The sequence below is a fragment of the Lissotriton helveticus genome, chromosome 6 (assembly GCF_964261635.1).
Source record: "Lissotriton helveticus chromosome 6, aLisHel1.1, whole genome shotgun sequence".
Lineage (NCBI taxonomy): Eukaryota > Metazoa > Chordata > Amphibia > Caudata > Salamandridae > Lissotriton > Lissotriton helveticus.
The window spans coordinates 254,593,209-254,615,956 of record NC_136067.1 but is presented as its reverse complement, the minus strand read 5'-3'; the positions used below and the strand labels follow the sequence as shown (position 1 = coordinate 254,615,956).

The following is a 22,748-nucleotide window of genomic DNA, read 5'->3' as shown; positions in this document are numbered from 1 at the left end:
TGGAGCACATGAGCTCCCCACCCGTGGAGAGATGCGTTCGTCGACAAGATAATCTGTGGCACAGGCTCTTGAAACGGTCGGCCCTTGCAAAGGTTGTGTGGATTCCACCAATGCAGAGAGCTGTATGCCCGACCGGTCACCAACACTAGGTCTTTCAACTGCCCGTGAGCCTGATTCCACTGACGTGCCAAGCACTTTTGGAGCGGACTCATATGGAGCCTTGCGTGTGGGACAATGAAGATGCAGGAGGCCATCATGCCGATCAACTGCGTGAACACTCTTGCAGGCAGCGAGTGTTGTGCTCTGAACCCTCGGATTAGCGACTGCATGTTGCTTATCCGTGCAGGGTTCGGCTGAGCCGTACCCGCCAACGTGTCTATTGTCGCGCCTAAATACTGCCGCACATGTGCTGGCTGAAGGTGTGACTTCGGATAGTTGAGTGAAAACCCCAGACTGTGAAGAAGGTGAATGGTGTGGGACATGTCGGCGCACACTGCTGGGCCGACTTCGCCTGAACAAGCCAGTCGTCCAGGTAAGGGTAGACATGGATGTTCTGTCTCCTGAGGTGCGCCGCCACTGTCGCCAGACATTTGGTAAATACTCTGGGGGCTGTGGTCACCCCGAAAGGAAGGACTTTGAATTGGTAATGCTTGTTTTGAATGGTGAACCTGAGGTATTTCCTGTGGGAGGGGTGGAGTGGGATGTGAAAATAGGCATCCTTGAGGTCCAAGGTCGCCAGAAAGTCTCCTTTGTTGAGCAGTGGAAGAACTTGTTGCAGTGTTAGCATGTGGAAATGTTCTGAGAGGATGTAACGGTTCAGGGGCCGCAGGTCTAGAATTGGCCGGAGTGTGCCGTCCTTTTTTGGGATTAAGAAGTACAGGGAATGTACCCCGTGCCTTCTTCCTCCACCGGCACGAGCTCTATTGCGCCCTTTTGCAGCATGGCCAGAACCTCCTGCTGCAATAAGTGCAAATGCTCTTGTGACATAGGACGTTGCTTTGGGGGCATGTTGGGTGGAGTGTCTGTCAGCTCTAAACAATAGCCGAACTGGATAAGTTGCTTGACCCACCTGTCCGTGGTGATGGAGTGCCACGCTGACAGGAACCGCTGGAGTCTCCCCCCGACAGGTGTTGGGTGGTCGGGGGGCAGTGACAGGGAGTCACTGCTTGTTGGTGGCAGAGGAACGGGAACTGTTGTTGCCTCTGCCTCTGCCCTTTGAGCTGTTGCCCCAGTATCCACCTCTGCTCTGTTTGGGGTAGGATGCCTGCGCCCCACTTTTGTTGAACTGCGACTGCTGTGACATTTGGCCTCTGGTAACACCCCGATTGCCTGAGCGACGAAAAGTGTTGCCACGAAACTGCTGCGACTGTAGAGCCCCCATGGACTTGGCAGTCTCAGTATCTTTTTTAATTTTTTCCAGTGTGGTGTCGACGTAAGGACCAAACAGCCTGTCAGGGTTGACTGGTTGATTGAGGATGGTTGTTTGTATTTCGGGCTTGAACCCGGAAATTCTGAGCCAAGCCTGTCTCCTGAGCATCACGCTAGTATTGATTGCCCTAGCCGCTGTATCAGCAACGTCAAGGGCGCACTTGATAGCAGCATTGGAAATGAGTTTGCCCTCTTGTATAAGCATCTCAGCCCCTTCTTTGTATTGGTCTGGCAGGTGTTGCAACAGAGTCTCTAGGGTGTCATAATGTGCCCTGTCGTATCTGGCCAACAGCGCCTGTGTGTTTGAAATGCGCCAGATGTTGGCCGCCTGTGCTGCTACCCTTTTCCCTGACGCCTCCAGCACTTTTGACTCTTTGTCCGGGGGAGGAGCTTCACCCGTTGTTTGGGAGTTAGCTCGTTTGCGAGCATTAGAGACCACCAAAGAGTCCAGCGGCAGTTGGCCCCTTATATACGTTGGATCGCCAGGTGCCGGTCTGTATTTCTTCTCAATCCGAGGGTTAACAACCCTAGCTCTCGTGGGTTCCTTAAAAATGTCCGCAGCATGCCTTAGGACCCCCTTTAGCATAGGAAGAGTTTTTACAGTTTTTTCCGCAGTGGAGAAAGTGTCAAAAAGGAAATCAGCTTCCACAGGGTCAGCATGCATATCCACATCATTGTTCTTAGCTGCCCTTTCTATCAATAAACAAAACAATGTGCACGTGCTGCTATAAATTCTTATTGCCTGAGCCCTTTTGGCTAAAACATCTGACTTTAAACCAATGTTTCTTGTGCAAATAATCACTTTTTATTTTGCTTTTCTTTGAGTCTATTATTCAATTTAGACTTTTTTTGGAAAACTACTTAAACCAACATTATCGTTTTTAGACCTTATGTACAACGCAAAAAACATATATTTACAATATTGTATAACAACTTTTCACCATTCAAACAACATGCTTACTTCATTCATCCAATACACTATATACAACACTTAAAAAACAAACAAACGACGAAGAAAATATATTGCTTATTTTCGGTTGAAACAAATGAAATGTTACAAAAAAGCCATATAACAATTATATACAATTATATACAATGATAGTAATTTGTACAAGTTTTCTCGCTTTTTGGCTTTTGCAGTCTACGCGTTTCGAACTCGTGTTTCTAGCGAGTTCTCATCAGGACCGTAGTCTGTTGAAGAGAAATGATATTGGTTTTAAATGTGTTCTTTCTAATGGACTGCCCTCACCTCTACTACAAATATGAGAATGCGATATAATTGCAAGTAGGGCTACAACAAGGCTTTTGAACACATTGCCGCCCTGCGCAACAAACCCAACTACATTGGAGCTCTAACGGACCATCTGTTTAATTGTACACCCGGATTTACGTTCCGTTCGCAAAGACATATTAGAGGCAGACTAAACTACACACCCCATGATCCTTTGCAGACCCGGAAGCGCGCAGACTGAGCTAACCGCAGAGAAACGAGTGAGAAGGTACAACGCACCCGCCTCGTCCGATTGAGGTAAGAATCGTTCCGTAAAAACCCTGAAACTGCCAATGTACCGCCACACATGTAAGCATATTCAGTAACCGGCGCCTATTCCTTCGCACAGGAGGACGAAGGCGCAGAATCCAATCGGTCCGCCAAGCCAGCTCCCTTCATATAGGTAAGCCCAGCTCCTGAGCAAACCACCTTGAAACCATGATAACTAACTAGACAGCACAGTAACTCGCCCCTGTTCTGTTTCAGAGGAGCGAATCCAGTCAACAACCCAGTACAACACACAAGAAAGGGGTCCGCAGAACAAGTAAGGCACATTCGAATGTTGATTGAATGGGTATTCTGTTATTCACATGCATAGAAGGCTAAGTATACCAAAATATCTTTCAGGTCCTTTTTTCACGACGGGAACGCTTGATCCCAGTTTGGTCTCATGAACACAGAGAGGTAAGAGTAGGGGGCTTGTAGTAGAGGTGAGGGCAGTCCATTAGAAAGAACACATTTAAAACCAATATCATTTCTCTTCAACAGACTACGGTCCTGATGAGAACTCGCTAGAAACACGAGTTCGAAACGCGTAGACTGCAAAAGCCAAAAAGCGAGAAAACTTGTACAAATTACTATCATTGTATATAATTGTATATAATTGTTATATGGCTTTTTTGTAACATTTCATTTGTTTCAACCGAAAATAAGCAATATATTTTCTTCGTCGTTTGTTTGTTTTTTAAGTGTTGTATATAGTGTATTGGATGAATGAAGTAAGCATGTTGTTTGAATGGTGAAAAGTTGTTATACAATATTGTAAATATATGTTTTTTGCGTTGTACATAAGGTCTAAAAACGATAATGTTGGTTTAAGTAGTTTTCCAAAAAAAGTCTAAATTGAATAATAGACTCAAAGAAAAGCAAAATAAAAAGTGATTATTTGCACAAGAAACATTGGTTTAAAGTCAGATGTTTTAGCCAAAAGGGCTCAGGCAATAAGAATTTATAGCAGCACGTGCACATTGTTTTGTTTATCAGTAGCTTGTGGCAAGCTGTGCTGTTGGGTGCCCAGACCCAGTGGTGATAGTAGTGCCCTTTCTATCAAAGCATGAAATGCTGTGGAATCCTCAGTGGGAGACGTCTTGATGTTGAACACCTGAGGGTCAAGGGTTGCCTGCTGATCCCCCTGATCACCTGTGTCCACCCACGAGTCTTGTTGCTCATCAGGCTCAGTGTGGGCTGGGAAATTATACTCCTCATCCTGCTGCTCCCCATCGTCTCCATCTGAATAGGTGGGTGATGGCGTTGCCCCCCGTGCAGGGTGCTGAATGCTGGGTTCGACCATCACAGGAGTATCCTCATCAGGCCTTTTGCGTTTCAGGGGAATCTTAAAGGCCTCCAAAGGCTGTGACGCCGTAATCTTCCTCTTCAGAAGCGTCAGCTTCCCGGTATAGGTGTCGATGTACTGCTCCGACTGCTCCGACAAAGAGTGTTGCGGACGCGTGAAACCCCCAGCCGGGCGAGTCGACTTCGACCTCTCCGGGTCCTTGGGCACCGATCTCGGTGCAAAGGCCTTTGGCGCCACCTTAGGCGGTAGCGTGAAAAGGATCTGTTTGGAAGCCTGTGGCGTCGGGACAGCCTTGGTCGCGGCGGAAGGGATCTTCGGTTCCGATGCGGAAGCTCTGTCCTTAATACGTTTTAGGGAGTCGGAGACCTGCTTGGTGAAGGAAGCGGAGGGCTTCGTAGACCCGACCGATGTCTTCGGTCCCCCTCCAGAGGAAGACTCGGGCGCCGACACCTTCTGCGTATCCGATGGAGGTGCACTGCGATTCCCAACCACAGCAGTGGACGTGGATGCCGATGACTTCGGGCCGACAACTTTGACCTTTGGCGCCGTAGTGCTGGACCTTGGCTTCGCGCCCTTGGCAGCCGGGGTGTCGACAGGCCTTGAAGATTGCGGCACGACGGCCTCAGGGTGAACGGCCTCACCCGTCTTCTTCGGCTTGGCGGGCGCTCTCGGCACCGATTCAGCGGCTGTTTGCGAGCTGGGGTCATCGCCACCCGTCGCCACCTTGGAGGGTGCGACACCTTTCTTAGGCTTCGAGACCACCGAAGACGACGGCGTCGATGGGGGAGCAGTCGGTTTCGGTTTCGATGGTGCGACGGCCATCTTAGTTGTAGTCGATACCGACAGTTTCGGTTTCGGTTTTGATTTTGGTAATGGCGGCTCCGCTGAAGTGTCCGTGGCCGGGCCGGAAGGCGGGGCCGTGGATATTGGTGTAGGGTCTAGGGTAAGGCCATGTGGCGATCCTTCGACCCGAGCCTTAGTAAAAGTACGAACAGGGTATAGCTCTTCCTCCGAGCTATCTTCCATGGACCCGTAGGCCTCGTCGTCGTCTCCTACCTCCTTGACGATTTCCTCCACGTCTTGGCCCTCTGCGTCCGCTTCGTAGTCGGACTCAACGACCACCGAAGAAGGCGAAACTTGAAGATGGACCTGTTGCTCGTCCGCTTCTACATTGACGAAGATGTCCACCGGTGCCGGAGCCGATCGCCGGGCCTCTAGGCGCGCCGCGCACCGAAGCTTGATGGTTTTCTTCGATCTAAACCTGGAACAGGCCATGCAGTTGGCCTCGTCGTGGTCCGGCGACAGGCATTTGTTGCAGACCGGGTGGACGTCGATGTGTGGGTATTTGGATCCACACACGGGACAGTGTTTGAACGGACTTCGTTCCATGCCGTCGAAGTCTTGCTGCGTCGACTGGGCCTCGATCCTCGAAGTCTCACGACTCACGGGAAATCCGACTTTAAGTTGGATGGAAGGGAGGCACCGAACGCGAACAATACCGACGGGTCAAAGAAGGCCTTTTGGCCTTGAAAAACTAAGTTATTGTCGGTTCCGAACCGGAGTTAACAAAACCACATCCGAACCCAATGGCGGAAAAAAAAAATCTAAGGATGGAGTCGATGCCCATGCGCACTGTAGTCCAGGGGAGGAGCCACCTATCTCGTGATACTTCGAAGACTCTTCCAGGACAACAAGGTGCAATCATCCGGACCCAACACTAGGCGGCGATCTATGCTATAGATATGAATTCAGCAGCCCACATGCCTTGAACATAAGACTCAGAATGGGAGTGACTTGACTCAGCAGGCCAAACAAGACATACAACATCTAAGATCTCTGGATGGCACCCAATCACCAACTCACTCTCCGCCTGCCTCAAATGCGCCTTCCCCTCGTGCCTCTTAGCCATGGAAATCGCTTGTTTCAGATGCCCCACTAGCACAGGTTCAAGGTTTTGATAACCTCCTTGCCCATATACTAACTTGACCTACTGTTTAAAACATCTAGCGTGCTATACTGCAACACCAAGAAAGAGAGCCAGCTGGGCCCGATACCTCATCAGAGGTCCCTACATCTCTCCCTTTATCAACCTCCATGTTTGGAACCAGCTTTAAGGGGGACTCCAACCCCTGCTCTGGTGTTATAGGTGGGCCGCCAGGTAGGGAGACCGCCGCTTGCAGCAAGACTATCTCGTGCACCCCCCTATTCAACTGGTCCCCAGGAGGAGTGACTTCCTCAGAAAGGCCCTGGTCTCTACCATCGGGTCACTCCAGGACTTGAATGGACTACTCTGGCCCGGTTGACCTTATTGCCTTTGTTACTGTTGGATTGTCTTTCCCTCTTTCCATTCCCATCCTTGGGGGTTGCGAACATCATGCCTTTCTACTGCTGCCTTGCTATACCATCAGAGACAGACTACCCTATATCTGGCGGGGCAAGAAGGACCAAGCTCAATATCGCCCCCCTCATTTTATACATACACGCGCTACAAGATCCCCAATGGAGCAAGTACTTCGCCCCTAGCGTACGGACAAGGCTTACATATTGCTTCCTACTCTACCCCATATAAACAAAAATGACACAGATCAGATGTCTTTCACGTAACATGAAAGGCCTAAATGCCTACAATAACCGATGGCAGGTATGGCGCTATCTATTGATACAAGACCCAGATATTATCTTTCTTCAGGAAATTTACCTTCTGCACCCGGATACACGTCGCATGGCACATCCCAAATACCCAACCCAATATTGGGCATCCCCACTATCTAAGACAGCAGGGGTGGGTATTCTTTTTAAAGCAGGCCTTAACTAGCAGGAGACACAAATAACACGGGACAGGGAGGGACGCTACCTAAAACTTAAATCGCTAATCCTTGGCAGACCTCTTACACTGATCAATGTTTATGCCCCCAATCACTCCCAGGACACATATCTTAGGAATCTTTTTATGGAACTTGCTTCGCAGGAGGTTGGCCAGATACTTATTGAGGGAGATTTTAACTTGGTGTGGGATACCCAACTAGATTGCGGTGCGACTACCTTCAAAGGTATGGGAGCGATGTCTGCGGTACTAAAGAGTGATATCACTGCCTTGGGCCTGGTAGACGCTTGGAGATATAAGGCTTCAGATGTAAAAGACATCACCTTTATCTCACAAATCCACCGTTCGTATTCATGTATCAACTACTTTTTTATCTCACAGTCACTCATTCGGTCCTTGGAGTCGGCGTGTATTTCGGACATCTCCATCTCGGACCACGCACATCTTGATATCTCCCTGGGAGGCATCGGCCTGACCTCCAACCCTTCACCACATTGGCGACTCCCCCTACACATACTGAAGGACCAGTTCAATGTGGCAGAAATATGGCAACCAATTCAAGCTTAGTTCGAGACAAATTACTTACCTGATACCAACAGCCAAACCCATGGGACGCCTTTAAGGTGACGATTTGTGGCACTATCACCTCTATTGCAAGGGGGCGTGGCTTGGGCGCCAGCTGTGATGGCGGCGTGAGCCCGGAGCTCCTTACAGGATCCCACATTTCTCCTGTAAAGCCCTGCACCGGCGCTGGCTCGACAGCCGGAAAGTTCGCCCCCCGCACCCGACACCGAGAGGCGAACGTTGCGGGAGAAGCGGAGGTCCGGCGGCGACGGGGGCAGCCTGCGCGGAGCTCCTGCGGGGTCGCGATCCAGCGCCTAAGATGGCGGCGGCGGCCCCTAGGCTGCGGTGACGGAGGTCGGCGAAGCTGCCTGGCAGGGGTGCGGGAGTGGCAGCGGCCGGCGGACGCCCGGCGGGACGGCACCTGCAGGCGCAGGGGGGGCCGGCGACACCCGCGCTGGGGGAAGCGCTAGCAGGATTGACGACGGGAGGGCTGGTGGCCCCTCCCCCACTGCTGTGCAGGCCCACGAGGCGGGCGGCCCTTGGAGATTGGGGCTGCGGCTGGCGATTGCGGAGGGGAGGAGAGGTGGTCGTCCCGGAGGCTGCCGGGTGCCAGCGCAAGGCAGTGGACCCCTGAGTTGTGGTGGAGCAGTGGCCTGAAGGGCGGCCCCGGGGCCCGGGCTGTACCCGACCTTCGGCTGGAACTACGAGGTTGCTGGAGAAGCTGCGCACACGTGGTGGGGCGGCTCTCCTTAGCGATCGCCTACACGCACTGAAGGGACATCAGGGGCCGCTGTATCGGACCGCTGGGGGCTCTCCTGGGTCCAGCCCGGAGGGCTGTGTTGAGGGGTCCACGGAAGTGGCGAGCTCGAGGGCCCGCTCCTTGTCTCCGCTTTCGGGTCTCCAGTGTGAGCCGACAACGAGATACCGACTGGTGGAGGGCCATCCTCTGCCGCGGGGGCGCAGTGGGATGTGGCCCCGTGCTACTGTATAGCTGGAACCCGCGGGGGGCGCGGGGCTCTGCTGCTCCTGGGGACACACGTGGACACTGCTCCTTCTTTCTTTTCGGTGGTGCTTCCTTGCGCAGGACGTCCCCCGGTGGAGTGCAGCGCGCCTGCTCCAGGACACAGGCGCGGCCTGCGGATTGGGGGCTGCAGCGGTACAGTTCGACCCCCAGTGCTGTGTCGAACATTTGGGGGCTCTCTCTGATGGCGGACGTGGATGGCGATATGGCGGCTGGAAGGGGCCAGAACGCGACGGCGGGGCCGAACGGGGCTGACGCCCGACAAGAATGCCCGGATACCACAGCACAGGAACGCAGGTTGAATGCTCGCCTGGATGGCATATTGGAGGCGATTACTGCGACCAAGGAGTCCCTGCACCAGGACATAGGGCAGGTGGCTACGGGGCTGGGACTCCTGAGGGCGGATCACGCCAAGCTGTCGGATAGGGTGAAAGACAATGAATCGCTTCTTCAGGAGCTTAAGCCTGCGGTGGTCACGGCGGAACATAAACTTTCTGATATCCTGGCCCGACTGGCGACGCTGGAGAAGAGAGCGGAGGACTCCGAAGGTCGCAACCGCCGGAACAAAGTTAGGGTGGTGGGCCTGCCGGAAAAAATTGAAGGGGACGATGCTGTGCGGTACATGGAGGACTGGTTCCGATCCACGGTTGCTCCTGAAGGCTTGTCCCCGTTCTTTTCCGTGGAGAGGGCGCACAGGGTCCCATCTCGTCCTCCCATGCAGGGCCGTCCCCCCCGGCCAATGGTAGCCAGGCTTCTGCATTTCAGGGATAGGGACCTGTTGATACAGAGGGCGAGATCAGCGGGACCCTTCCAAGTGGACAATAGCCGAGTGACTATTTTCCCGGATTACACCCAGGAAGTTCAGCGGAATAGAGCGACCTTCCTTGCGGTCAAGAAAGAACTTAGAGAGGAGGGTATTCAATATTCACTGCTCTTTCCGGCCCGGCTGAGAGTGATACTGGATGAACAGACTCATTTTTTCCACACCCCTGATGAGGCCTGGTCATGGCTAGAAAGGTATAGGATGGGTACTGACCGCCAACACAAGGATGGGAAGGAGAAGAAGAGGCCGACGCAGATCCGTAAGTCTCAGAGGATCCGCAAACGCGACAGGCTAAAGCAGGCGTTGAAGGAAGAAGCGCTAGCTGCGGAACGGAGAGGAGCGTTGGCTGCCACGGCGACGATCACGGGCTCGCTGCTCAGGGAGTTGGAGGAGGACTCGGAATCGGAAAGCGGGGGCCACAAGTCGGGTGGAGAACTCTCCGAGGCGGACAGCTCTGTGGGACCATCGGCCACGCCGCAAACGGCGGATGGGCTGTTTAATGTGTAACTGTTGGGGTGCGCTGGAGTCTCTGCAGTGGTGAACATTTATCCAGTTGGCCAGCGTTTAGCAGGTACTCTGTTGCACTTTACATATGGGATCTTGGACATGGGGTGTGGGTTGCCCTGCCGCGGGTTGGTGCCGAGTTACCCCCCTATTGCCCTTACGGCTCCTGTGGCGGCTGCCACAGGTTAGTGAACTGTGTGTATTGTTGTGGGTTTGGATGGAGGCTGAAGCACCGTTGTTAGGTCCTGTCCTGGGGAGTGGGGTTGGGGTAGTTTTTTGGGGTGTTGGGGGGGGTGGGTGTGGCTGCAATGATGTGATGGGTTGGTTGATGCGGGCGGAGGGGAGGAGTGACAGCAGCAATGGGGTCGTCACCTGATGTGAAGTGCTTAACATGGAATGTTCGAGGTCTCAGAACAATGTCTAAGCGATACAAAGTGCATGCTTATTTAGTGAGGCGGGGTGTTCAAATTGCCATGCTACAGGAAACTCACTTAACCAAACTTGAATGTGATGCATTGCAGAAAAGGTGGCGGGGCCAAGTGTTTGGAACCTCTTACTCGGCGTTTGCGAGGGGGGTGCTGATATGGGTCAGGGCGGGGGTCCCATTCCAGGTCACGGATCGAGTGGTGGATCCCGGAGGTCGATATGTGGCAGTGAAAGGGAGGCTGCATGGTTCTGAGGTGGTGTTATGTAGTGTTTATGCTCCTAATGTTGACCAGGCCCGTTATTTTGATGTTCTGTCAGGCTCCTTGGCCCATTATCTGACATGTCCCATTATCCTGGGAGGGGACTTTAACTCTATCACAGATATAGTGTGGGATAGGTCCCACCCGCCGCTAGCGGAATCCCCGGTGCGGAAGCTATCGGAACGTAGAAGGGAATGGCAGGACAGGTGGGGATTGCTGGATGTGTGGAGGAGGCAGCATCCTACTGATAGGGATTATTCCTTTCATTCGGCACTGCACGATCTACATGTCAGAATTGACTCCATATTGTGTGACGCCCATATGGCGGCCATGGTGACCCATACTGAGTATCTAGCTAGGACCGTCTCGGACCATAACCCTCTGCTGGTGGCGGTCAGGTGGCAGAGGGTAAGAACTGAGATCCCTACCTGGAGGCTACGGCCGGACACTTTGGAGGACCAGGTGTTTGGGGAAACGATTGGACAGGGCTTAACGCTGTATTTTGAGGAGAATGAGGGCTCGACTGCAACGAGGTCGCTGGAGTGGGATGCAATGAAGGTGGTGGTGCGGGGTGTGTGCATGGGACGCTTCTCGAGTGTACGATCGTCCGTTCTGGCGGATTTGGGAAAAGCGGAATGTGTGTTGAGAGACATGGAGAGGATTAGGCCGGAAAGACCGGACTTGCAGGAACGACTGTTGGAAGCGAAAGAGGTGGTGGCAAGGGAATCGGAAAGGTTGAGATGTTATGATTATAAGCTATACCTCATAAAGGTCCATGCGGAGCGGGACAAGGTGGGCACGTTGTTGGCAAAGATTGCTGACCCGGTACCGAGGAGTGGCCCGATTCTGTGCATTAAAACCGAAACGGGGGAGGTGGTCCATTCACCGGAGGCCGTTTTACAGCGTTTTGAGCGGTATTACACGGGCCTTTATGATACTAGGTTGGCGGCGGGTCCCTCGGATATCAGTGATTATTTACACGGGGTACAGCTCCCGGTGTTAGACGAGGAGCCGGCGAAGGATCTGGGGGGTCCGATCACCCTGCTAGAAATCCGTGGGGCTATTAAACAGATAGCCAGGAACAAGACACCGGGGGTCGATGGGCTGCCTATTGAGTTTTATGCCAAATACGCGGATGTACTGGCGCCCAGATTGTTGGCGGTGTACTCGGAGGCGATGACACTGGGGCGCCTTCCCGTTTCCATGAGAGAGGCGCTGGTGATCCCGCTTCTGAAACCGGGTAAGGATGCACTGGAGGTGACGTCTTACAGGCCACTGTCCATGCTGACGGTAGACTACAAAATCTTGAGTCGTATACTGGCTACCCGACTGCTCCCGCATATGACCATGTCGGTGCACAGTGACCAGGCGGGGTTTATCCCTACCAGGAACACAGCCATCAACACGCGCAGGCTGATCGGTGTACTGCAGGATGCTTTGGGCTCGGACGGAGCGTCGGCTGTTCTGTCGGTGGATATTGAGAAAGCCTTTGACAGCCTTGAGTGGTGTTACCTGGATGCGGTGCTGGAGAAGTTCGGATTAGGTGAGGGGTTTGTGAGCTGGACGAAGATACTATATTCGTCGGCCACGGCCAGGGTGCGAGTGGGGCCGCTTATATCATCAGCTTATCCGGTGCGTAGAGGAACTAGACAGGGCTGCTCGCTCTCTCCCCTTCTGTTCGCCCTTGCGATGGAACCGCTGGCGGCACGGGCCAGGACGGGGGACTCCTTTCTTGGAATCTGCTGTGGTGGTAATACTCACCACATTTCATTATATGCCGACGACCTGTTGTTATACTTGGAGGACACGGAGTTGGCCTTGCGTGGAGCCATGAGACTGCTCTCCTCCTTTGGGGAACTCTCGGGGCTCAAAGTGAATTGGGGTAAGACCTGTGTTTTCCCGCTGAGAGCGGAGGCTCAGCGCCCTGCTCTTGCGGCGAACGTGGTATGGGAGGACAGGTGCTTTACATACCTGGGAGTCCGGATCTACCATGATACGGGGAGCCTCCTGGAGGGGAATGTGGGGCGGTGTATCAGAGGGTTGCGCGGCTGCATGTCCTTCTGGGCTACTCTACCTTTGTCGGTGCAGGGACGGGTAGCATTGTTGAAAATGGTGGCGCTCCCTCGACTGTTGTACTATTTCAGGACCTTGCCTATCTGGATCCCGCAGCGGGTTTTTCAGGAGCTGCGATCAATGATTATTGGGTTCTTGTGGGGACAGGGTAGACGTAGGGTGGCGTTGCACACCATGACTCGGCCCAAACTTGAGGGAGGGCTGGCAGTGCCGGATTTTGAATTATATTATCTGGCAGCCCAGCTCCAGATTCTGACGCAGAATGTGGCTAGGGAGTTTAGGGGTCCTGACCGGGTCCGGGGGATGGGTATCCAGAGGCACGTCCTCTCCTATATTGTTATGCAGCAGCGGTTGGCATTGCGGGGGCTTACCTTGGAGGAAAAAACCCTCCGTCTCTGTTGGAACAGGAGCCTGAGGCGGGCGCGAGCGGTACGGCCGTATGCCCCGGAGATTCCCATTGGGATGTTGACGGCTCTACCGCATGGGGGCGATTGGTCACCGATAGCGGTGTGGGAAGAGCTGGGGCTACAAATGGTGGGAGATCTGTTTGTGGAGGGGGTGTTGGCCCCGTTTGCGGTGCTCCAGGAGCAGTTTGGTCTCCCGGATGGGGATTTTCTCATACACGCTGCGGTAACTACGGCAATACGGAAGCACTGGAAGGGGGGACTGACGGAACCGAGCACGACCATGGCCTGCCAATATGTGGTGATGGCCGCGGGTACAATCAAGGCGGTGACCTGTCTCCAATCACGGATGTTGAACGAAGGGCTGGAACCACTAACGGCGTTGAAAGCTACATGGGAGGACAGTGTGGGCAAGCCTATTCCGGATCCTGAGTGGGGCCACATTCTGGCTCGGACGTGGAAAGGTAGTAGGAATGCCAGGTTCCAACAAATACACTTCTTCCTTTTGCATAGGGCATATCTGACCCCGGGGAAACTCCGCCGGCACTTTAAGGTGCGGGACGCGGCATGCCCGAGATGCCTGGCCGGTGGGGTTGAACTGGACCACATGATGTGGGGTTGCCCAAAGTTGGGTACGTATTGGACTGAGGTGGGCGCCCTTCTAAATGCAGTTACGGATAGGGAGGTGGAATTCGACATGGCGGCTTGCCTCCTGCTGTGGTTTCCCCACACGGCCAAAACGAAAGTCACGAGCAAGTTCATTGATTTGGGACTAATGCTAGCGCAGAGGGAGATCACCTGGCGTTGGAAAACCAAGGAAGGCCCGGCTGTGGGACGCTGGACGAATGAGTTGTTGAAGTGGTCAAGGTGCGAGAGTGTGGTGAGAATGCGACAGGCCACGAAACTGGGGAAAGAGAAGGGCTTGGAGGCGGCTAGGGCTTGGGAAACGATTGTGCAAGCTTTGAGTGACCACTTAACGGTCGATACAGAGGAAAGACTCTCGGAGGCTGAGTTCCAGGGAACTGATAGCACGAACGTTTGATCAGTATTGACGACGCACTGTTATATCCAACGCACATCATAGCCACCCGCACTAGCAGCAGTTAGAGGGGGGGAGGGATAGAGGAGTACGTAGTCTGTCCTGTTAGAGCATTGCAGCAGATGGGGCAGAGTATCCACCATGCGGATTGACTTGTTGCAATAGGGGCGGGTTAGGCTCTGTGGATCTACTGCGCTGGGATGGTGTCAGAGTGGTGGGTACGTCTCCTCTAGGGAGCGATTGGGAAGGGGGGAGTTGTTGTTGAGGGTACAGAAAATGCGGAACCAGGATTGTGTTGTTGACCTACCGTCCCTGTGTGCCAGGCGGGGAGACCTCTCTTGCACACTGACTTAACGCCGCCCTGCCTCCGGGATGTGGGCTGATGGGCTGTGTACTACTGTTTTTCAAAGTGGTCTCTTGTGTGGGGACGGGCTGATGGTTGACATTCTCGAGGTTTATCTGTAATTCTGCAATAAAAACATACTTTCAAAAAAAAAAATATCACCTCTATTGCAAATTCCCAGACACAGGAAGCTCGGCTGGTAGAGGTCGGGCTATCCAGAGACAACAAGGCCCTGGAACAACAGGACCATGCTGCACCATTGCGGCAGCACCAGCAATGGCTGGCCTCACTTTGTGGCCAGCTGAAGGCGCTTCAGGTAAATAAAGCGGAGCATTCACTTCTCACCTTGAATCAAAAATATTACGAGGGTGGAAACAAGGCTGGCTCCTCGCTGGCCCGCACTCTACGTGCACATGTATTCTGCGTCCATATTTCCAAGGTTAAAAATGAAGATGGCACCTCAGAAACTGATAAACAGCCTATTTCACACATTCTTTTCTGCCCTATATAGCCATGGTGAAACCTCCCAGGAGGAGACCGATCCTTTTCTCGCCTCTTGCTCATGGCCACTGCTTGACCCTTCCCATACACAAGCTAGGGGCCCCGTTCACACTGGACGAGCTCCAAAGGGCTTTAAAAAGCCTACCAATAGGCAAGACTCTGGGCCCAAAAGACTTACAGTCCCGTTTTACCTCTTGTTTCTTCCCCAACTTCAGGACTACACCTCCTCAGTCTATTCAATTCCTTCTCTAATAGCATCAGCTTGACCCCCACCATGACTAGGGCTGAAATAGTTCTTATGCCCAAGCCAGGAAAAGACCTGACATTATGCACCTCCTATCGCCTTATCTCTCTCCTCAACATAGCTGCCAAAATATATACCAAACTCCTGGCTAACCTGTTGGAACCCTATCTTCCTAGCCTGATAGACCCAGACCAGGTGGGATACATACACTACCGCCAGGGGGAGGATAATAGGCTCAGCAGCAAAATATTCCAGCGTGTCTCCTTTCTCTCAACGCTAAGAAAGCGTTTGATAGGGTGGACTGGACCTTTCTCTTAGCAGTACTACAGAGGATTGGGCTTGGACCGCCTGAATCATGGGGTCTTACGTTGCCCTTTCGGCGCAAATGAAAATAAACTGACTCCTTGCCCCCCCTGTGCATATTTGCAGGGGAACACGACAGGGATGCCCGCTATCCCCTTTACTCTTTGCCCTGGAAGAAGAACCCCTCACGATAGCCATCTGTCATTCCGCCACAATCAAATGCATACCTTTCGGTGGCGAAAATCACAAGGTTGCGCTATTCTCAGATGACCTCCTGCTCACACTGACCAACCCTAGGGGCTCCCTTCCTGCACTAGTCTCACTTCTCTATCAGTTTGAACGCGTCTCGGGCCTCAAAATTATTACAACTAAATTGCAGGTGTTGAATAAAACACTTCCGTCACAGGAGGTCCTTGAACTATGTTCCCTCACCCCGTTTCAATGGGCTGCCCACTCGATTCGATACTGGGCCTTAATGTGCCCTCCTCGTTGACCTTGTGGTCTCAAGCTAACTGGCCGGAATGCCGGTGATCTGTCAGGGAAGACCTAAGGCGTTGGAAGCCACTCCCTGTAACATGGTTAGGTCGACTCAACGCAGTGAAAATGTACACATTAACGGAGGTACTCTACCTTTTTCAAACGCTCCCTACGCATGTCCCCCAAGAGGATATAGTAAGTCTCCAGAGGGAAGTGAACGCCTTCAATTGGGGCAAGGGTATACCCCGATTCTACAATAGGATACTAATGCTGCCAAGAGATCGAGGGGGGGCTTGCCTGTCCCAATTTTCTTGTTTACTTGTAGGTGGCACACTCGCTCTACATCTCAGAGTGGGTGGTCCGCAAAAGCGAGAAACACTGGTTTAAAATGGATAGGGCGGTGGCATGGAGACCTCTTTGGGACTGGTTACCGAGGCGATCACGGCCACGTATTGCCTACATCGGTACCCCCACGAGAACTGTCTTGGACATATGGGATAAACTTGCTGTCAGTCGGGAACTCACTTCTTTTCCCTCCCCCAATACCCCACTCGCCCAGAAACCCGGCTTTCCCCCGGCCTTACAATCCAACTCCTTTCCGGCCTGGGCGGAAAAAAGAATGCTGCACAATCAGTGACCTCTTTGAGTGAGAAGACTTTAAGTCCTTCAACCAATGCAAACAAGATTTCTGCCTCACCACCACGGCAAGATTGCAATATTATCAACTCAGACACTGGCTACATACACCCACTAATACACAAGGGGCCATGTGCCAGCTTCCTTCAATACACTAGTGCGCTTCTTTGATGGCTCGCAGGGATTGATCTCACGCACATACCAAGTCCTACAACACTTCAACTCTCTAACCCTCCACTCTTACCAGCGGAAATGGCACTCTGACACCTCAGAAGACATCCCTTCAGAGCAGTGAAAACAGCTGTGGTGGGACATCCCAAAGACATACAGAAGCGTCACCCATCCGGAGTCAGCTTATAAAGTGATGACCCGCTGGTAATATACGCCAGTCCGATTACAGAATATGTTCCCCACCTCCTCATCCCTGTGTTAGCGTTGCAACTCTGACATGGGTTCATACATCTACATCTGGTAGTCTTGCTCACTTTTAACTCTCTTCTGGAAGGAGGTGCTGAGCCACATCAAAGACACGGTGGGATTCCCCATCCTGAGCACGCCGCAGGTAAATATTCTTGGGATCAGACTTCAAACTCTTAAAGCCATGACACAGTCTGACTGGTGTGTGATCCTGCACATGCTAGGGGCAGCCAAACAGGTTATCGCCCTACACTGGAAGAAACTCATAACCCCGCCGGCTTCCGTGTGGCTCACCCGCCTCTAGCACACAATGGCAATGAAGCTCTTAACCGGCCGTATCACACATACTAATACTCAATTTACACACGCATGGCAACCCTTAAACCTACACTTGTCTAAACTAGAACACTGCCGCCCTAACCAACCTTAGCTTGCGCGCTCTGCAACTGTTGAAGGCGTTTTACTACCAAGAGGGGCTGAATTCCCACAGTGAAGCCACCCACATTAACATGGGAGAGAAACTCACTACCTAGTCACCCCCCTCCTTCATTATACTATTCTCATCTCTCTTGGTATCAATGAAAGCGCCCACGATAACTAGTGGCCATGGCAAGGCCTCAAGAGGCGACCTCTTTGGGCCTTCCCCCCCTTCCCTCCCTCCTTTCCTTTGTTCTCCCAAGATACCCTCTTTTGGCCCCACAGACTTTCCTGTATAGCCAGAAGTGTACTTGCTGGACCCGCCAGGATGTTACTTGTTTGTATGATTATCAATAACGTATGTACCATAAATGTGTCCACAGTTAAATTGAAATAATAAAACTGATTTAAACAAAAAAAAGAAGCTGGAAGAACACATTTTTTACTTTGCTATTTTTCTTTAAGTCACAGAACCCTCTGAGAATTTGAAGCATTTCAGTTACTAGATACCTGAAAACGATTAAGCACTATACTAGCAACTAGAACTAGAACTAGAATCAAAACGGAATGTATGTGGAGAGCAATCGAGGGTTCTACTGCTCCTGAGTCCCTGACCCTGACTTTAGGGCATATACAAATAATCTACCATTCAAGACAATTACTAAGATACAGTTTAATTACCCATTCCATCTTGTGTCCTGTTCTCAGACCAAGCGGAATCATTATCTTCGACTAGTGAATTTGATCTTTTTATCTTTTCTGACACCAAAACTAGAACAACTGTAGACTGCTGTAGTCCAATGTGCATGATAGCATGGAATTAAAGGAAATCATTAGGCACTCAATTCGCAACTTGAATACCAGTTATAACAGTGGAATATTACCTGAAGCTGTTGTTGTAACTGTTTGATTTCCAGGATTCCCAAGTCACATTTCTTATCTGAATCTTCTAACTCAGTCTTCTGTTTGAATTTTTTCACCTGGACATCTTGCAGTCGGCCAGATATCTGCTGGTGTTTACCATCCTAAACATGGATAAAATACTGAATATTAATTCGAGGTTCTCAGCTACTATAATTATATTGGCAACTCCTAAACCTGTGCAGCCATGGGATGGAGTAGAGGAGATGAGAGTAATCGAAGAGGCAGTGACACTGGCGAAGATCAGTTTGGATTATCTAGTGGTAACGACACAGCAAACAGTGCAAGGTTTTATAGCTTTTGTGTAATGACAGGATTATTTCTATCAGAAGTCTTTAGCTAGATTACGGAAACATGCTGTATAAAAGCGCTAGTACAGAATCTGAAGATGCAGCATTAACTCTTAAATTGTGTGGTTTGGGGATCCTCACAGAACTTCTCAGCGTCAAGTCGAACGGGTACTGGTGATAGCCCAGCAAGCTGATGGATGTTTTCAGAAGGGCTGTCAACTTCAAGGCTAATGTAGTGCTTACACTGAGAGGCATTATCTAACTTCAACCCGAGGATGTGTTAGGTGTCACCCCACTTTGGTAACCATAGTTCACTGTACAAGGCTGTATAGTTTAGCTGACAACCAAAATGTCAATCAGAAATGTAGTTGTACCTGCTCTGATTACATTCTTTGTTATGAGTTTTCAGAATAACCTCCATTCTGTCAGGCCCATCAATATATAAAAGTGGAAAAAGTATTCTGGGAAAGGATAGTTAAATATTTTTCTCATGTGATTGTCCTTTAATATTGGGAAAAAACAGTTGAAGAAGGAATAATACTGAAGCAAAGGGATACAGACTGATTGGGGACCAAATTATCTTATATTTCTTTAAATTGGATCCCAGATATGTGTATAGCCGCAAAAATAAGGCACAAAACAATGGAAGTGAGTGTACAATTATCCATTGCAAAATAGTCCACAAATGAGTAGAAATAATAATAACATGCGATGATGAATCTGGGTGACTGCGGGGGAAGAGTCACGAGCACACAGGGAGGCTGCAAGCGTCTTTGGGCCCACTTTTATTTTGCTTTCAAATGCTTCAAAAGTGTCCACAAAGTGGCGGCGAGTCCACAAATTAGAAATACAGAGGAATACAAGAATCGCCTGGTTTAGTTCTAGTTTGGGGGCATTGCTGTGCTGTGTCCTAGTGCTATCATAATGGGGGTTGGATTATACCTTAATGAACCAACACTTATGCACCTAAGTGTTGCTGTTCATTTTAAAATAAAAATGTGCTCAAGCTGAACAGTAAGATTCTGCAAAATCGTCAGTTTAAAAATACAGGTGAAGGTATATTTCAGAGATTAGCAAATGGTATTAGTCTATTAGATGCAAGTAGGTTAGTATACTCATTTACATTTCCAGACAAATCATTTATATTAGAAGACAAATTATAAATCTAACGTGAAAATGTATTTGCAACTTACATGACCGTTTTTCAATGATTCTTATATTTACTGTTACTTTATATTCTACTTGTGACTTACAAGTGCTTCTAATTCAAGTTGCAGGCTTTTCTTTTTAGACTTTAACTTGACAATTTCTTCCTGCTCCCTGTTCCGCTGATTCAGAAGCTCTTGACGTCGAATCCTTTCCCATTCTTGCTGGCGTTGGCGTTCTAGTTCTTGCTTTGCAGCCTACACAGAACACAGTACCACACAGTATATTTAAAAAGAAATTCATGTTTGCAGAAAAAAGGATTTGACGCAATAATATTTCAATATGGCAATAAGCCTCCATAAATACAAATGTTTAATGTAGCACTGGCCGTGTGAAGGAGCCTAATGTATAAACTTACTACTTGCAGCTTAAAATCCAAACCTAAAGGCAACAGTAGCCTAGCAAACTCACCTCCATCTCTAGAACTTAAAATATTGTTCTTGTAAACCAAAGTTGCCTCTCCATTGTTTTTTATAGCAAATTTAGATCTCTGTAAAATCTAATTATAAATATAAACATACCACCTCATAACAGATAACAGAGAAGGGTGTTTGCGTGTAGAAGTCAATGTACAGAAGGAAAAACCTAGTAGAAGTCTGATTTGACTTAACTTTAACAGTCCATTTAAATTCTAGGGGTGTCACTTCAAGTTTAGAAGGAACCTGAAAAATATAATTTTTTCCGGGGGAAAGTTTGAATAAAGAGTAGAATCCATCAGGAACTGGGGGAGTTTCTGTTACCTCCGAATACTGAATTAGTCTCCAAGACCCTAAGCCTCCAAATCCACACTGGGAAGTATCTATTCAGCAAGGCATGATACTTTTCAGCAGCAAACAAAAACTTCACATGGGATCCCAAAATAATTTCAACAAAGGAGAAACCTTTTTTAGCCTTTCCTTTCCAATGGAACGTATCATAAGGGATTGAGACATGGAAAGACTCCAGATCATAAACACCCTTGGTACCAGAATGACATGAATCCTGACCCCGATGGTCTAAAGTTAGAAAAATAGTTCTGAATCAATGTAGCAGTGTCTAATGTGGTAAATAGAATAGGGTATTGCAAGCTGTAATAACATCATTTAAAATGTTAGAGTGCTCTAGTATAGGTCCCAATCACAGATGTATAAAAAAAAGAAAATAATAGCATTTACCCTTCTGTCCTATCTTTTTTTTTTTTTTTATTAGAAATCAGGTGTATACAAAAATATATTTCCAGTTTAGACAATAATACAGAAAAGAAATACAATAAACCAATACAGCATATACATTTTAATAAAAGATAGAGAGCTGAAATTGTCAAAATTCATACTTAATACCATTACTACATAGCAGCATAATTCAAATTACAGACCCTGCCTTTTAGCCGCCTTCCAGTTTTTCAGAGGGGTTCAAATATTCTGCCTCAGTTCCCTCATCCTTCTTCCCCGACGGGAATAGAGGGAGGCTTCAATATTATGAATACCGAGCAATCTTGATAGCCACATCTGAAATGTGGGAGGCAAAGGGTCCTTCCAGCGTGCCGCTAGGAGAATTTTAAAAACGGATATACCAATAGATATGAATGCCTCTTCCTCCTTCTTCAAATTAATTTTTGAATCAAACCCAAATATGATCAGGGCCGGTGATAGAGTGATTTTAATCCCTAGCAGCCCCTCCCAGAATTTTTCAATCTCCGATCCTAAATTGTTTAATGTACTGCATTCTGCAAACATATGAACTAAATTTGCCGGACCACAGGAACATCTCGGGCATTTGTCATCCTCTCTTTTCCCCACTCAAATAGCAGGGGTAAAATATAACTTAAATAGGGTTTTACAATGCTGTGCCCTAAGATTTGTGAATCGTAATAGGTTATTTGCCATCTGCAGCGCTCTGTCCAAATCAACATCAGGATCTCCCGGGGAAACTGCCCAGGAGGCTTCAACCTTTTCCATATCATCTTGCAGTGTTTCAGCAAGCGCAGAATAGACCCTACCAATCCTAGTCCCCCCGCCAAAAGATAGTCAAGTATTTCCACTCTACCTCCTGGGCTAATCCTGGGTCTGATCGACATTAGGGTTTAAAAAGTTCGGATATATTTAAATCCATGCTTTGCCTCTAATCCAAATTTCTGCTGAAGCTCAGCAAACCCGAGAGGGGCCGAATCTAACCATAAATTCCCAACCCTGCTAATACCATGTGATTCCCAATCTAACCACCCTCCATCAGAGCTCAACAGGGGGAAACGTCTTGAGTTCCATAGAGGTGTATACCAATTAAATTTAGAAATCCCTGATATTTTTTTAACAATTTTCCAAACCCCCCAGGCACTATCCACAACCTTATATCTCTTTTTATTGTAAAACCGACGATCTGTGTTGCGCAAAAGAAGCCCAACTGCTTCTTTCCCAAGCAATAATTCATAAATAGCAGGAGGGTGGATGCGACCTGGATGACTGTTAGATGGTGTAGGGCGATTGCCCAACAAAATCGTCATTTGGCTAAATAGTGAAGCTGCAAAATAAAGTCTAATATTTGGGGCTCCTAAACCTCCTCTATCTTGAGGCAGGGCGAGATATTTTAAAGATCTTCTTATCTTGCCGTACTCCCCGATGAAATTACTAAATGCCGTTTCAATGGATTTTAACACCTTCTCACCCAATAAAAGTGGAATTGAACGAAACAGATACATCAATTTCGGTAGCATGGACATTTTTAAAACATTAATTCTCCCTATTAGGGATAAATGGACTACGTCAATCCTCTTTAGTTCTGATATAATTGACTCAACCAGTGGTTCAT

The 22,748-nt window shown here is 49.6% G+C and overlaps 1 protein-coding gene across 8 annotated transcripts in view; it reads right to left on the bottom strand.

Moving 5' to 3' along the window:
* ITSN2 (intersectin 2) overlaps positions 1 to 22,748 on the bottom strand; it is a 1,402,222-nt gene that overhangs the window by 830,791 nt on the left and 548,683 nt on the right. For all 8 annotated transcript variants that reach the window (XM_078647702.1, XM_078647706.1, XM_078647705.1 and 5 more), the window contains 2 exons: positions 20,012 to 20,161; positions 18,432 to 18,572 (listed from right to left, as the gene is read on the bottom strand). In XM_078647702.1, coding sequence (XP_078503828.1) covers positions 18,432 to 18,572; positions 20,012 to 20,161 — 291 coding nt within the window. The remainder of the gene's footprint in view (positions 1 to 18,431; positions 18,573 to 20,011; positions 20,162 to 22,748) is intronic.